The 12,373-nt window shown below is 52.6% G+C and overlaps 1 protein-coding gene across 1 annotated transcript in view; it reads left to right on the top strand.

Annotated features, from left to right (window-relative positions):
- The window catches only part of LOC112073649 (arf-GAP with Rho-GAP domain, ANK repeat and PH domain-containing protein 2), a gene marked incomplete at its 3' end in the record, with an annotated part of 79,732 nt that extends 67,760 nt beyond the window's left edge, over positions 1–11,972 (top strand). Inside the window, exon 10 of the mRNA XM_024140903.1 lies at positions 11,794–11,972. Within this exon, the coding sequence (XP_023996671.1) occupies positions 11,794–11,972 (179 nt within the window). The remainder of the gene's footprint in view (positions 1–11,793) is intronic.
- Positions 11,973–12,373: the final 401 nt, after the last annotated feature.

The following is a 12,373-nucleotide window of genomic DNA, read 5'->3' as shown; positions in this document are numbered from 1 at the left end:
GACAGGATGTGGTAGTTGGGTTACAGGTGGACAGGATGTAGTTGGGGACAGATGGTATTGCAGGTAGTTGGGGGACAGGATGGTAGTTGGGGACAGGATGTAGTTTGTACCAGGGGGACAGGATGGTAGTTGGGTACAGGGGGACAGGGTGGTAGTTGGACAAGGGACAGGATGGTTGTTGGGGACAGGTGGTAGTGGGTGCCAGGGGAACGGATGGAGTTTGTGCGGTACGGGACAGAGGTCCAGATGGGTTGGTGGCGGCGGCACAGGGTATGGGTGAGTGGGTCCAGGAGCGGAGCGGAATGGTATGGGTGACAGGGGACAGGATGGTAGTTGTACCGGACAATGATGGTACCAGGGGAACAGGTGTGTTGGTACCAGCCGGTGTGGTACAGGAGGTATCGAGGGGTACAGGATGTAGTTGGGGTACCAGGGAGACAGGGTGGTAGTTGGGTGCAGGAGCAGTCGGATGGTATGGTACCAGGACAGGATGTAGTGGTGCCAGGAGACAGGGTGGTATGTGGTGCCAGGGAGACGGATGGTAGTTGGGTACCGAGGACATGGATGGTAGTTTGGGTAGCCAGGGGACAGCGATGGTAGTTGGGTGCCAGCGGGGACAGGATGTTAGTTGGTACCAGGGGACGGAATGTAGTTGGGTAAGGGGACAGGATGTAGTTGGTACAGGGGGACAGGATGGTAGTTGGACCAGAGGGACAGGATGTAGTTTGGGTACAGGCGGGACAGGATGCGTATTGGGGCCAGGGAGACAGGATGGTGAAGTTGAGGTAACAGAAGGAAAGGAGGTAGTTGGGCAGGGACAGGGGAGCTGGTGATTGGGTACCAGGGCAGGATGGTAGTGGTGGTACAGGGGGACAGGATGGTAGTGGGTGCCAGGATGGTAGTTGGGTGCCAGGGGACAGGAGTGGTAGTTGGGTGCCAAGGGGGACAGGATGTAAGTTGGTGGACAGGATGGTTAGTTGGGTACCAAGGGGACAGGATGTAGTTTGGTGAGCAGGGTGACAGGATGGTAGTTGGTGGGACAGATGGTATTGGGGGAAGTGGACACGATATGTGTGGACAGGGATGGTAGTTGGGTGACAGGGGACATGATGGTAGTTGTAAGGGGACAGATGGTAGTTGGGAGATGATGGTACCAGGGGACAGGATGGTAGTGTGGACAGGATTGGTAGTTGGGTACCAGGGGGACAGATGGTAGTGGTACCAGAGGGACAGGATGGGTATGTGGTGAGCAGGGCGGTAGGTGTCAGGGACAGGATGGTAGTTGGTACCAGGGGGACAGGATGTAGTTGTGTTACCAGGGACAGGATGTAGTTGGGTACCAGGGGACAGGATGGTAGTTGGGTACAGGGGACGAGTAGTTGGTACAGTTGACAGTGGAGAGCCAGAGGACAGGATGGTAGTTGGTACCAGGGGGGACAGGATGGTAGTTGGGGTACCAGGGGGATCAGGAGTAGTTGAGAGCCAGAGGACAGGATGGTAGTTGAGAGAGCCAGAGTTGAGCAAGGATTGTAGTTGTGGTTACCAGGAGACCAGAGTGGTAGTTGGGTCCAGGGGGAACAGGGATGGTAGTTGGGAACAGGATGTAGTTGCGGTGCACAGGGAGACAGGATTGTAGTTGGTACCAGGGGACAGGTGGTAGTTGGGTACCAGGGGGACAGGTGATGGTAGTTGGGACCAGGGGACAGGGTAGGGCCCCCCCCCGGGCCCCCCCCCCCCCCGCCCCCTCCCCCCCCCTTCCCCCCCCCCCACCCCCCCAGCCCCCTCCCTCGCGGCCCCCCCCCCTCCTCCGCCCCGCGCCCCCCCGCCACCTCTCGCCCCCCCCTGCCTCCCCCCCCCCCCCCCCCCCCCCCCCCCCTCGGCCGCCCCGCCCCCCCCCCCTCCCCCCCCCCCCCCCCCGCCCGCCCCCCCCCCCCCCCCCGGCCCCCCCCCCCCCCCCCCCCCCCCCCAGAGGGACAGGATGGTAGCTTGGGTACCAGGATGGTAGTTGGTGCCAGGGGAACAGGATTGTACGTCTGGGTACCAGGGAGACAGGATGGTATTGGGTACCAGGGAACAGGATGGTATTGGTACCGGGGAACAGGATGGTAGTGGGGACGGATGGTAGTTGGTACCAGGGAACTAGGAGTGTAGTTGGGGACAGGATGGTAGTTAGGTACAGGGGACAGGATGGTAGTTGGGCAGACAGGAAATGGGTAAGTTGGGTGGGACAAGGTACGGTGGTACGTGTCGGGGGACAGGATGGTAGTTGGTACCAGAGGAACAGGATGTAGTTGGGTACAGGGGGACAGGATGGAGTTGTGGTACACGGGCGGACAGGAATGGTAAGTTGGGTAACCAGAGGACAGGATGGTTTGGGTCCAGGGGCGACAGGATGGTAGTTGGGTACAGTGGAAGATGGTAGTTGGGGGACAGGATGGTAGTTGGGTGCCAGGGGGACAGGATTGTAGTTGGACCGAGGTGACAGGGTGGGTAGTTGGGTACCAGGGGAACAGGAGGTAGTTGGTACCAGTGTGGACAGGATGGTAGTTGGGTACCAGAGAACATGATGGTAGTTGGGGACAGAGATGGTAGTTGGTACCATGGACAGGATGGTAGTTGGTCCAGCGTGGACATTAGATGAGCAGATGGTAGTGTAGGGACAGGATGGTAGTTGGGTGCAGGGACAGGATGTAGTGTGAGGGAGACAATGGTAGTTGGGTGACAGTAGGGACAGACAGGATGGTAGTTGGTACCAGTGACAGGATGTAGTTGGGGGAAGCGATGTAGTTGGGTGCCAGGGAACAGGATGGTAGTTGGGAGACAGATGGTAGGTTGGGTTGCCATGGGAAACAGGATGGTAGTTGGTGCCAGGGACGGATTTCATGAAGAGTTAGTTGGGGACAGGATCGGTTTGGCAGGGACAGGATGGTAGTTGGTACAGGGGACAGGAATGGTAGTTGGGACAGTTCCAGGGGACAGGATGGTAGTTGGTGCCAAGGAACAGGATGGTAGTTGGATACCTGGGAACGGATGTAGTGGGTGACAGGTGGACAGGATGTAGTGGGACAGGTGGACAGATGGTAGTTTGTACCAGGGGACAAGGGATGGTAATTTGGTACAGGTGGACAGGAATGGTAGTTGGGGACAGGATGGTAGGTTCGGTCCAAGAGGACAGGGTGGTAGTTGGTGCCAGGGACACGGATTGTATTGGTTACCAGGGAGGACAGGATTGGTAGTTGGGTAACATGGGAACCAGGCTGTAGTTGGCGGTACAGGTGACAGGATGGTAGTTGGGGGACAGGATGGTAGTTGGGTTGCCAGGGACAGGATGGTAGGTTGGGTACCATGGAACAGGGATGGTAGTGTCATGGACAGTATGTAGTGAAGGTGTTGTACCAGGGGAACAGGATGGTAGTTGGGGGACAGGATTGGTAGTTGGTGCAGGGACAGGATGTGTATGAGGTACCAGGGGCAGATGGTAGTTGAGGTAGGTGACAGGATGTAGTTGGGGGACAGGATGTAGCTTGGGTGCCAGGGAGACAGGTGGTAGTTGGGTGCCAGAGGACCAGGATTTGTTAGTTGGTACAGGTGGACAGGATGTGTTGAGGTGCCGGGGCACAGGATGGTAAGTGGGGGACGGAGTGTAGTTGGGGGACAGGATGGTAGTTGGGGTACCAGGGACAGGATGGTAGTCTGGGGACAGGTATGGGTAAAGTGGACAGGTGGTAGTGGAGTGGGACAGGATGGTACGTTGGGTACCAGGGGACAGGAAGGTATGGTACCGAGGTACATGTGGTCGGGGACAGGATGGTATTCGGGACAGGATGGTAGTGGGAGGAGTTGTAACGCAGCGGAAGCGATGGTGTTGTGACAGGATGTAGTTGGGTACCAGGGGACAGGAAGGAGTTGGGTACCAGGGGGACAGGATGGTAGTTGGTGCCAGGGAGACAGGATGTAGTCTGGGTTGCCAGGGAACAGGATTGTGTTGGGTACAGTGGACAGGATGGTAGTTGCGGTGCCAGGGACAGATGGTGTAGTGGGGGACAGGATGGTAGTTGGGTCCAGGGGGACAGGATGTAAGTTGGGGACAGGATGGTAGTTGTACCAGGGGGACCAGGAAGAGGTGCTGGTACCAGGGGGACAGGATGGTAGTTGGTGCCAGGGGACAGGATGGTAGTTGGGGGACAGGATGTAGTTGGGTCCAGGGACAGGATGGTAGTTGGGGGACAGATGGTAGTTGGTACCAGGGACAGGAAGGTAGTTGGTACCGGCGGACAGGATGTTTGTTGGGACAGGGGACAGGATGGTAGTTGGGTTACAGGTGACAGGATGGTAGTTGGGTCCAGGGAGACAGGATGTAGTTTGGTACCAGGGACAGAGGGATGTATTTGGTCCAGGGGACAGGATTATTGGTACCAGGGGACAGGAGGTATTGGTGCCAGGTGACAGGGTGGTAGTGGGTACCAGGGGACAGATTAGGGTGTACCAGCGTGGACAGGATGGTAGTGGTACCAGGGGGACAGATGGTAGTTGGGTGCCAGGGGGACAGGAGTAGTTGGTGCACAATGGGAGACAGGATGGTAGTTGGGTACCAGGACAGGATGTAGTTGGACAGGGATGAGTTTGGGACAGGATGTAGGTGGTACCAGGGACAGATGTAGTTGGGGACAGGATGGTAGTGGGTGCCAGGGACAGATGTAGTTGTTACCAGGGAGACAGGAAGGTAGCTTGGTACCGGGGGACAGGATGGTAGTGGGAGGATTAGAAGGTTTTCAGAAAGTCACTCTGCTTCTGTAGCTAGGTAAGTCTGCTTCTCAAGTTTGTGTTCTACACTAATAACTAAAACATATGAGCACAGACAAAGTGCTATTTCTATCAATTCACACAACAGTACACACACACACACACACACACACACACACACACACACACACACAACCCACACAACACACAACACACACACACACACACAACACACAACCCCACACAACACACACACACACACACTACACACACCCACACACACACAACACCACACCACACACACACACAACACACACACCACCACACACACACACAACATACACCCAAACTGTCTTCGGTCCTAGCTGACTCATGATCTGACCGAAGGACAAGATAGTTCTGTTGTGTGTATTAGGAAAGTACCTCTCAAACCTCCTGACCATTCCTGCCAGCCCAACACACGCGTCCAACCTCTGCCACTTCTGCCAGGCCCAACACCCAGCTCCAAGCCCTCCTGACCACTTCCTGCCCAGCCAACACCCCAGCTCCAACTCCTGACCACTTCTGCCCAGCCCAACACCGAGCTCCAACTCTGACCGCCTTCCTGCCCAGCCCAACACCCAGCTCCATCTTCCTGACCCCTTTCACGCCCAGCCCAACACCCAAGCCATCTACACAACCCCAGCCAACACCCAGCTCAACCTCCTGACCCTCCTGCCCAGCCCAACACCCAGCTCCAACCTCCTGACCCGTTCCTGCCCAGCCCAAACACCCAGTCAAACCTCCTGACCCTTCCTGCCCAGGCCAACACCCAGCTCAAACCTCCTGACCCATTCCTGCCCGCCCAACACACCCAGCTCCAACCTCCTGACCCCTTCACGCCCAGGCCCAACACCCAGCTCCAGCTTCCTGACCCCTTCCTGCCCAGCCCAACACCCAACCCATCTACACAACCCCAGCCCAACCTGGCTCGGCCAAACCATCCGTACCCTATGAATTCACAAAGAGCCTGGATTAATAAACCATAAAGCCTTTAATAATTCACAGCTCTTCACATCACCAGTCTGTACTGTTCCTTCCCTGATTCTGTAGTCCTATTACCTGTCTGTCTGGAGACACTCTTATTTTCCTGTTCATTTTATTCAGACCGTCTTTCCTTCCTCTCCTCTATCTGCCCTGCCTCGTCACTCCAAGGGAGGGGGATGAAAGAGGGAGACAGAGAGAGAGCGGAAGTGAGAGAGGAGAGACAAAGAGGAGGAGAGGGGAAGAGAAGAAGGGATGAGCGAAGGAGAGCGGGAGGGGGAGAGAGGGGGATGTAGAGAGGGAGGGAGGGAGGGATAGAAAGAGGTGAGGGGGGAGAAGAGAGAGAGGAATATATGAGGGGATGAGGAAGATGACAGGATGGCGGAGGGAGGAGGGAAAAGGAGAGACAACAGGACAGAATCAGGTGAATGAAGCGCAAAGGGACAGAACAGCGACAAGAGAGAAACAGATCAGTGGGAAGAGAGGACAACAGGACAGATCAGTACAAGAGAGACAACAGGGACAGAATCAGTGAAGAGAGACAACAGGATCAGATCAGGTGGAAGAGACGACGACAGGGACAGATCAGGTGGAAGGAGGACAACAGGACATTGATAAAGTGAAGAGAGACGACAGGGACAGGATCAGGTGGAAGAGAGACGAGGACAGGGACAGTAAAGAGAGAACGACAGACAGGATCAGGTAGAGAGAAGAGACGGACACGGGACAGATCAGGTAGAAGAGAGACGACAGCGGACAGGATCAGGTAGAAGAGAGAACGACCGGGACAGGATCAGGTAGAAGAGAGACGACCGGACAGGACAGTAGAGGAACGACGGGACAGGATCAGGAGAAGAGAGACGACCGGGACAGGATCAGGTAGAAGAGAGACGACAGGGACAGGATCAGGTAGAAGAGAGACGACAGGGACAGGACAGGTAGAAGAGAGACGACAGGGACAGGGACAGGTAGAGAAGAGAGCCTACAGGGACAGGTAGAAAAGACAAACAGGGACGATCAGGTAGAAGAAGACAACAGAGACAGGATCAGGTAGAAGAGAGACGACAGGGACAGGTGGAAGAGAGACAACAGGTACAGGATCAGGTAAAGAGAGACGACAGGGACAGGTAGAAGAGAAGACAACAGGGACAGGATCAGGTAGAAGAGAGAACAACAGAGACAGGATCAGGTAGAAGAGAGACGACAGGACAGGGAGAGGTAGAAGAGAGACGCCGAGGGACAGGGAGAGGTAGAAGAGAGACCCAGGGACAGGGAGAGGTAGAAGAGAGATGCCAGGGACAGGGAGAGGTAGAAGGAGACGCCAGGGACAGGAGAGGTGAGAGAATGCCAGGGACAGGGAGAGGTAGAAGGTGGAAAGTTGGAGATGAAGAATAGTAGGAAGGGTTAGGGTAGAAAAGTATTGATTATCAACGTGTGAGAGAGAATGGGAATGAATTCTAGCTATGAAGAGTTGAATTCCTGCCATCAGAGGTAAGAACAGAGAGAAACGCGTTCTTAAGGACGCAATGGTTTTGGAAAGTTCAGATCGAAATATGTGATGTAGAAAGAAACTTCCCAGTCTGCTCTGGTCGTGGCATTTCCATCTGCAACGTTAACAACTGAACATGGCCAGATGTCTGCTCTGGTCGTGCATTTCAATCTGCAACGTTTAACAACTGAACATGGCCCAGATGTCTGCTCTAGTCTGTCCATGTGCACAGGAAAACCAGTCTACACTCTCTGTTCCGAAGCGCTCTCAAGATCAGACACTCCACCCTGTTAACCTCTGGACTGTACCACTCCATCTGTTAACCTCTGGACTGTACCACTCCACCTGTTAACCTCTGGACTGTTACCACTCCACCCTGTTAACCTCTGAACTGTACCACTCCATCCGGTAACCTCTGGACTGTACCACTCCACCTGTTACCTTGACTGTACCACTCCACCCTGTTAACCTCTGGACTGTACCACTCCACCCTGTTACCTCTGGACGTACCACTCCATCCTGTAACCTCTGGACTGTACCACTCCACCTGTTAACCTCTGGACTGTACCACTCCACCTGTTAACCTCTGGACTGTACCACTCCACCCTGTTAACCTCTGGACTGTACCACTCCACCTGTTAACCTCTGAACTGTACCACCCACCCTGTTAACCTCTGGACTGTACCACTCCACCCTGTTAACTCTGGACTGTACCACTCCATCTGTTAACCTCTGGACTGTACCACTCCATCCTGTTAACCTCATCGACTGTACCACTCCACCCTGTTAACTCTGAACTGTACCACTCCAACCTGTTAACCTCTGAACTGTACCACTCCATCCTGTTAACCTCTGAACTGTACCACTCCATCCTGTTAACCGCGGACTGTACCACTCCATCCTGTTAATCTCTGGACTTACCACTCCACCTGTTAACCTCTGACTGTACCACTCCATCCTGTTAACCTCTGGACTGTACCACTCCAACCTGTTAACCTCTGAACTGTACCACTCCATCCTGTTACCTCTGAACTGTACCACTCCACCCTGTTAACCTCTGGACTGTACCATCCATCCTGTTAACTCTGGACTGTACCACTCCAACCTGTTAACCTCTGAACTGTACACTCCACCCTGTTAACCTCTGGACTGTACCACTCCACCCTGTTTAACCTCTGAACTGTACCACTCCATCCTGTTTAACCTCTGAACTGTACCACTCCATCCTGTTAACCTCTGGACTGTACCATGCCATCCTTTAACCTCTGACTGTACCACTCCATCGTTACTCTGACTGCCACTCCACCCTGTAACCTCTGGACTGTACACTCCACCCTGTTAACCTCTGAACTGTCCATTCCATCCTGTTAACCTCGGGACTGTACTATCCACCCTGTAACCTCTGGACTGTCACCTGTTTTAATGCGGCTGTACCATCCCTGTTAACCTCTGGACTTGTACACTCCACCCTGTTAACCTCTGGACTGTACCACTCACCCTGTTAACCTCTGGACTGTAACCACTCCACCCTGTTAACCTCTGACTGTACACTCCACCTGTTAACCCTGGACTTAACTCCACCTGTTTAACTCGTGACTACCACTCACCCTGTTAACCTCTGGACTGTACACTCCATCCTTTACCTCTGGACTGTACCACTCCATCCTGTTAACCTCTGGACTGTACACTCCATCCTGTTAACCTCTGGACTGTACCACCCACCCTGTTAACCTCTGGATTACACTCCACCCTGTGTAACCTCTGGACTGTACCACTCCACCCTTGTTAACCTCTGGACTGTAACCACTCCATCCTGTTAACCTCTGGACTGATTACCACTCCATCCTGTTAACCTCTGGATGAACTCCACCTGTTTACTCTGGACTGTACTACTCCACCCTGTTAAACTCTCTGTTCACTCTGTACCACTCCATCCTGTTAACCTCTGGACTGTACCACTCCACCCTCTACCTTCTGACCTGTACTACTCACCCTGTTATCTTTGACATGTACCACTCCACCTGTTAACCTCTGGGACTTACCACTCCATACCTGTTAACCTCTGGACTGTACCACTCCACCCTGTAACTCTGACTGTACACCCACCTGTTAACCTCTGACTGTACACTCCACCTGTTACCTCTGGACGTACACTCCACCTGTTAACCTCTGGACTGTTACCTGACTACCACTCCACCCTGTTAACCTCTGGAACTGTACCACTCCACCTGTTACTCTGGACTGTACTACTACTCCGACCTACTGTTAACTACTGCCATCCTGTTAACCTCTGACTGTACCACTCCATCCTGTAACCTCTGACTGTACACTCCACCCGCTTACTGACTCTGACTGTACCTCGCCTCTCTTATAAGATTGAGAGAAGAGAGACACATTATGTCTGTGTCTAAATGGCATCCTATTCCTGACATTGTACTATATATATATATATAGGGTTCTCCAAGTACACAGCCAGTGAGTGAGTATCTCTTGTTGTTTCATTTCTCTCTCTCTCTCTCTCTCTCTCTCTCTCTTCTCTCTCTCTCTCTCTCTCTCTCTCTCTCTTCTCTCCCTCTCTCTCCTCTCTCTCTCTCTCTCTCATCTCGTCCTCTCTCTCTCTCTCTCTCTCTCTCTTCTCTCTCTCTCTCTCCTTCTCTCTCGTCTCTTCTCTCTCTCTCTCTCTGTTCTCTTCTTCTCTTCTCTCTCTCAAGCTGCTGAAGGCTGTGCTTTCTGTAGCAGTTGTTTTCTTCTTTCTCTACATGTGAAGAGAGAGACTGCCACATGTGAAGAGTTGTGTGGATGAGTGGGTTGAGGTTGTGTCTTAACTGTCCTCTCATTCTCTCTAACACCTGCTGCAGAAATATCTACTCGGAACACAAAATGCCACAACTAACTCTCTCCCACACTTGACTTCACAAACCCCTCCGTTATCGGTTGTGCATCACTGGTTACCATTTGTTATGACAACCACTCTACCATTCGCTTCCCTCTTCTGTCCTGGTGGTTATTTAACGCCTGCCAGCCGTGTCTCCTGTGTTTGGGCGCCTCTTCTCTCCCTCCTTTTCTCCAGTAGTACATATGGGAAACATACTTACCCTCATCCAGTGAAACAGCTAGCAACAGCTGTGAGGCTCTTTCTCCCTCTTGTCCTTCAATTATTAATCTGCTCTCCATCTCCTCTCTCTCTCTCTCTCCTCTCTCTCTTCCTCTGCATCGTCGACTGTTCTTTTTCCGGCCTTCCTTTCGGAAACTTCTTGTTCACTTGTTTTCTGTTCTTTCTGTCTGTCTGATCTGTCTGTCTGTCTGTCTGTCTGCTGTCTGTGACTTTCTCCAAACCCAGCAGTCTCCACGTTCAATATCAAACCACCAGTCTTCCACTGTTCACACCAAACCCAGCCAGTCTCCACTGTTCACATAAAACCACCATCTCACTGTTCAACACCAAACCCAGCAGTCTCCACTGTTCAACACCAAACCAGCCAGTCTCCACTGCTTCAGACATCCAAACCAGCCATCTCCACTGTTCAACACCAAACCCAGCCAGTCTCCACTGTTCAACATCAAACCCAGCCATTCTCACTGCTCAAACATCAAACCAGCCCAGTCTCCACTGCTCAACATCAAACCCAGCCAGTCTCCACCCTGTCAATACGAAACCAGCCATCTTCACTGGTTCAACACCACACCCAGCCAGTCTCCACAGTCTCTCTCTTGGTGGGGTGGGGGGTGGGGCCCAACTACCATCCTGTCCACCTGGTACCCAACTACCATCCTGTCCCCCTGCACCCAACTACCATCCTGTCCCTCTGGCTCTCAACTACTAGTTAGGTTCGAACACTTCCAGACGATCAGACTGATTTCAAAAAGAGGCTCAGGTAAATGCGCAATTCAAAATATATGTGGAGTTATTTCCATGAAATAAACACACACACACAGAGTGATTTATTAGACATACTGTGATGATTTAAAAAATGCAATTAAAATGAACACATGCAGGCTTTAAAGGTCTTTGAGTTAGTTGTCTGGCTGCACAGGGGGTCTGTTTTGTGAATTGGTAGTATTTTCTGAAGATCCACAACAGCAACGTTGCTGGTAGGAACTATGGAAAGTTGTCTCAGCTGTTGTCTCAGCACCCCAAGTGATGTACTGTCTCTTAGGCTCTTCGTTTTGAATAAAGTTAATAGCCCTTTCTCTCCCTCCTCTCTTTTTTCTCTCGTTCCTCTCTTTCCTCCGCTCTTCTGTCCCTCATGTGCTCTCTATCAGAGCAGTTGCCAGGTGTTGTGGACATGCACAAGCCTAGGTGTGTGTGAGTGTGTAGTTCTCCCAAGGCCCCTTTAAATATGCCACTAGAGAGGCAGAGAGAGAGAGGCAGAGAGAGAGAGAGAATAATTTCAATAGAGTGAACATGGTACTAACTGTATTGTCTATCTCACCACCTGTGGGAGTTTCTTTTGGTGGAATCAGGTAATTTTTTGACGTATTGTGCATATTATTCTAATATGTTGTTCTTCCTCTCACCCACCAACCCACCCACACAGGGGAGCGTCAGGAGTGGATGGAGGCTCTTCAAACGGCCATACACTCCCCTGCCTCCATTTCCCAGAAGCCCCAGAAGTGTGGCACCAACAAACATGGCAGCATGGAGCTGAGAGGGTACAAAGGCAAAGTGTACGTCTCCCTGACGGGAACCAGATTCAAACTCTGCAAATCAGAACAGGTACATACGGCTTCTCATCCCACTGGGGCGTCTGTCTTTATGCTCTTTCTTTTCCCACACTGCAGGCAGTGTATTACATTATTTATCCTAGGTTGCATATTGCAACATGTGATTTGAAGAAGAGGAGAGATTTTACTTCCTGTGTAGCTGGATACCATATTCCTTGTCCCGGTATTTTTGGCACTTTGACCCCTGGATGTTGGTGTGTTTGACCCCTGGATGTTGGTGTGTTTGACCCCTGGATGTTGGTGTGTTTGACCCCTGGATGTTGGYGTGTTTGACCCCTGTATGTTGGTGTCTTTGACGCCTGGATGTTGGTGTCTTTGACCCCTGGATGTTGGTGTCTTTGACCCCTGGATGTTGGTGTCTTTGACCCCTGTATGTTGGTGTCTTTGACCCCT

This window comes from Salvelinus sp. IW2-2015, unplaced genomic scaffold (assembly GCF_002910315.2).
Source record: "Salvelinus sp. IW2-2015 unplaced genomic scaffold, ASM291031v2 Un_scaffold2330, whole genome shotgun sequence".
Lineage (NCBI taxonomy): Eukaryota > Metazoa > Chordata > Actinopteri > Salmoniformes > Salmonidae > Salvelinus > Salvelinus sp. IW2-2015.
The sequence above is the reverse complement of the archived record's forward strand: the minus strand, read 5'-3'. Positions and strand labels throughout refer to the sequence as shown.